Source organism: Octopus bimaculoides, chromosome 27 (assembly GCF_001194135.2).
Source record: "Octopus bimaculoides isolate UCB-OBI-ISO-001 chromosome 27, ASM119413v2, whole genome shotgun sequence".
NCBI classification, from domain to species: domain Eukaryota; kingdom Metazoa; phylum Mollusca; class Cephalopoda; order Octopoda; family Octopodidae; genus Octopus; species Octopus bimaculoides.
The window spans coordinates 5,138,857-5,143,694 of NC_069007.1; the positions used below are offsets into that span (position 1 = coordinate 5,138,857).

Sequence of the window (4,838 nt, forward strand, 5' to 3'; positions counted from 1 at the left end):
TATATATATATGTGTGTGTGTATATATATATGTATATATATGTGTGTATATATATATATGTGTGTGTATATATATATATGTGTGTGTGTGTGTATATATATATGTGTGTATATATATATATATGTGTGTGTGTATATATATATATATGTGTGTGTGTATATATATATATATGTGTGTGTATATATATATATATATGTGTGTGTGTATATATATGTGTGTGTGTGTATCGCTAACTCTCTCTACCTATCTCTCTCTCTTTCTTTCTCTCTCTAGATCATCTATATTTATCTTGCTATCATCTATCAATCTCTATTTCTATCTATCAGCAATAATAATAATAATTCATTTTTGTCTGACATGTTCTCTATTGAATACATTGTGGTCTCCCGACCTTTAACCTCTCTGTGCCAAATTTTGAAAAAAATATCGTTTCCAATAAGATTGACAGCTAAAGAGTAATGGACAGATAGAGACAATACTATTGAAGCAGTTTTGAATTGAGTATGGTGGTGATGGTGGTGGTGGTGGCAGTGATATAGACGGTGATGTGGACGATGGTGGTAATGATTGGTGATGCTATTGATGATGATGATGTTTGTTGTAGGTGGTGATGGTTTTGGTGGAGGTGACGAGAGTAGACGTGATGTTGGTGGTGACTGTTGTAGTTGGTAGTGGTGATTATATTGACGATGTTTATGTTGTGGCGGCAGTGGGGAGGAGTGCTGATCCTTCACTCTCTCTCAATGAGATGAAAGAAGAGAGTGTCTCACCTTATTTGTACCTATTATAAAGGTGTAGCTGTGTGGTAAGAAGTTTGCTTCCTAATCACATGGTTCCAGGGTCAATCTCACCTTGAGCCTTTTAATATAGCCTCAAGCCAACAAAAGCCTTGAGTGTGTCTTTGTGGTTCAGCAAAAGAGACTGATAGAATAAGTACCAGGCTTTAAAAACATAATTACTGGGGTTTATTCATTCAATTAGAAATTCTTCGAGGTGGTGCCTCAACATGGCCACAGTCTAATGACTGAAACAAGTCAAAGATAAGACAAAAATAGTACAAAAAAAAACCTGTCACCTCCAGTATTTATGGGCTTTTTTCAGGCCTATCAGTCTCTTTTGCCAAACCACTAAGTTACAGGGATGTGAACACACCAACACCAGTTGTCAAGCAGCGGTAATGGTACACACACACACATACAAAGACACACAAATACTCACATGATGGGCTTCTTTCACTTTTCATCTACCAAATCTACTCACAGTGCTTTAGTCAGTCTGGGGCTGTAGAAGCTACTTGTCCAAGGTGTCCCACAGTGGGACTAAAATTGGAACCAAGTGGTTGGGTAGCTAAATTTTTACCAAATAGCCAATCAAGCATCAGATTGTAACTCAGAAAATTTCCAACAAAATCTTAAGAATTAACAGTGTAAAAAGGATTAATAGAGCTGGCAGAAACGTTAGCACATCCGGTGAAATGCTTAGCAGTATTTCGTCTGCCGTTACGTTCTGTGTTCAAATTTCGCCGAGGTCGACTTTGCCTTTCATCCTTTCGGGGTCGATTAAATAAGTACCAGTTACACACTGGGATTGATGTAATCGACTTAATCCCGTTGTCTGTCCCTGTTTGTCCCCTCTGTATGTGGGCAGTAAAGAAATAAGAATAAAAGAAAAAATGCTGACAAACATGGAATTTAAGAAATCAATGGCTTTTATTATTTAATCCTATCGTACATACTGAGAATAATCCCTAAACATAGAATCAACTTGTTAGAAAATCACACACACACACACACACACACAAATTCATATTTTATCTGGCCACATTGTATCAACACACACAGCCATACAAACCTACACAAATAATTACATTTAGTTAAGACGGTCTACATTTGAGATCTGTGTCAGGAAGAACTGGTTTCTTGAACTGGAAAATAAAAGAAAGAACAGAAGACATGAAGAGATGTGAAGACAGGGATGATTGTCATTAAATCTATTTGAAACATTTTACATATATCGAATATACAAACACATAGCTGGTAGAAATGTTAGCATGTCATCTGACTCTATGTCTGCCTCTATGGGGGTCAATGAAATAGGTACCAGTTACGCACTGGGGTTGGCCTCTATGGGGGTTCAATGAAATAAGTACCAGTTACACACTGGGGTTGCTGTATAATCAACTATCCTCCTCCGCTGAAAAATTTCAGGCCTTGTGTTGATAACCAAAACGATTATTTACTCTTTTACTCTTTTCAGTCGTTTGACTGTGGCCATGCTGGAGCACCGCCTTTAGTTGAGCAAATCGACCCCAGGAGTAATTCTTTGTAAGCCTAGTACTTGTTCTATCGGTCTCTTTTTGCCGAACCGCTAAGTTACGGGGACGTAAACACACCAGCATCGGTTGTCAACCAATGATGGTGGGGACAAACACAGACACACAAACATATACACACACATTCATATATACGATGGGCTTCTTTCAGTTTCCATCTACCAAATCCACTCACAAGGCTTTGGTCGGTCCGAGACTATAGTAGAAGACACTTGCTCAAGGTGCCACGCAGTGGGTCTGAACCTGGAACCATGTGGTTGGTAAGCAAGCTACTTACTACACTGCCACTCCTGCATACGAAAATTATATTCAGGTTGTACATGACTACCCACAAACTACCAAGAGCTGTCTATGCACAGGGTAGCTATTATAATTGATAATCTGTAGCCTGGATAGAAGAGCAAGAAACATTCTATGAGTTCTCCACAGGAATTGTCTATGTGTCTTTTATCCTTTACTTGTTTTCATCATGAGACTGCGGCCATGCTGGGGCACCGCCTTGAAGTTTTAGTCAAACGAATCAACCCCAATGCTTTTATTTTAAAGCCAGGTACTTAATCTATCAGTCACTTATGCTGAACTGCTAAATTATGGGGACATAAAGAGACCAACACCAATTGTTAAACAGTGATAATGGGAACAATTACATACACACACTGGGATTCTTTCAATTTCCGTCTATTAAATCCAATCACAAGGCTTTGGTCAACCCTAGGCTATAATAGATACTTGCCCAAGGGACCACACAGTGGTCTGTACTAATTCTTGTTCTCGTGCATCAAGATTCTTTTGCTGAAGTTAAGACAGTTCTTTGTGTTTGTGGTTACCGAAATTGTGATGTGAATATATACACATGAATTGATGTTTGAATATGGATGCATGTTGTGCACGTGTGTGCAAAGTCGACTTCAGCGGAACTTGAACTCAGGACATAAAGACACACAAAATGCTGCCAAGCTAATAATTCTAATAATTCTGCCAGCTCACCATCTTAATAATAACAATAACTGCAAGTTTTGGAACAAGGCCAGTATTTTCTGGAGAGGGAGCAAGTCAGTTACATCAGCCCCCAGTACTCCACTGGTACTTATTTTATTGACCCAGCACACTAATGATTCTATTATTAAGAAGAAGAAAGAGGGGAGGAGGAGGATAAGAAGAGGAAGGCGAAGAAGGAGGAGAAGGATGATGACGACAACGAAGAAAAAGAAAAGGAGGACAACGAAAAGAAGGATGACAATGAGGGTGGAGGAGGAGGAGGATAAGAAGAGGAGGAAGGCGAAGAAGGATTAAGACGACAACAAAGAGAAGGGGGAGGAGGAGGATAAGAAGAGAAGGAGGAGGATGAGGACAACAACAAAGAGAAAAGGAAAAAGGAGGAGGACGATGAGAAGAAGAAGGATGACAATGAGGAGGAGGATAAGAAGAGAGGAAGACAATGAGGAGGAGGATAAGAAGAGAGGAAGGCAAAGAAGGAGAAGGATGACAACAAAGAGAAGGAGGAGGAGGATAAGAAGAGGAAGGCGAAGAAGGAGGAGAAGGATGACAAGAAGAAGAAGAAGAAGGAGAATAATGATCAGAAAAATCCGAGAGATAAAGTCCAAATTACCTTCAGATGCAACTTTATTGGCACATTCGTTAAATTTCTCCAGCTGCACAGAACACTTCTGGACCTGGATTGGATTCGAAACTAGACATTTTTCGTACGCCTCGTATTTTTCCGTGCATTGCTCTTTCACTCTCGTAACAACTGGACTGCAGGTTCAAATGTGGGGAGAGAATACAAGAACAACTTGTATTAAAAAAACATAAACCACAACTTCAACTAGAATTTACTGTTTTGTTATATATATATGGGAATATATTCGTACATTGTGTGTGTGTCGTCAACTGGTCTCAGTTATTTAACTGTGGCCATTCTGGAGTTTTGCATGTTTCTTTTCTGTTTATTTTTGTTTTAAAGTCAAGTTTGCTTCTCTGAGTGTCTTGTAATATCAGGTAAAGACAACTACAAAGACATACACACATATACATTATTCTTTAAAAATAATAGCATTGATTGATGATGGTTTAGCTAGCTGAAACTTTGAAGTCACTGTCAATACTATTCTTGTGAAAAAAAAACTAAATTTGTATTCTATTAAATGTATCGAATAAAACTTTTTAATGTAAAATTGTTTTTATTATATTATAAAAACAAACATTTTCTAATTGTTACACAAATTTTGGGTAAAACCTCCACTTTTACCCACTCCCATTGATTGCACCTAGTATAGCACTAGTGTAGCAATAATTGGGTACCCTCCCAGCAGTATACTGGATAGATACTATCCCTTAGTGGGTTGAACGCCCAACCCCTAACTCTCTCACGTTATATATATATATATATATATATATATCGGAGTTTTATCATGGCTACTGAATAAGTGTCACATATTTTTACAGATAAATTCCTCTATTTGCTTAATATCGAGGTCTCTTTCTTTCTTTTGTTGTCCTTCCTATC

The 4,838-nt window shown here is 38.1% G+C and overlaps 1 protein-coding gene across 2 annotated transcripts in view; it reads right to left on the minus strand.

The window, feature by feature from the left end:
* Positions 1-1,687: 1,687 nt before the first annotated feature.
* LOC106873021 (coiled-coil-helix-coiled-coil-helix domain-containing protein 5) overlaps positions 1,688-4,838 on the minus strand; it is a 9,615-nt gene continuing 6,464 nt past the window's right edge. For both annotated transcript variants that reach the window (XM_014920223.2, XM_014920222.2), the window contains exons 3-4: positions 3,942-4,087; positions 1,688-1,924 (exon numbers count right to left, since the gene is read on the minus strand). In XM_014920223.2, coding sequence (XP_014775709.1) covers positions 1,902-1,924; positions 3,942-4,087 — 169 coding nt within the window. In that variant the 3' untranslated portion in view covers positions 1,688-1,901. The remainder of the gene's footprint in view (positions 1,925-3,941; positions 4,088-4,838) is intronic.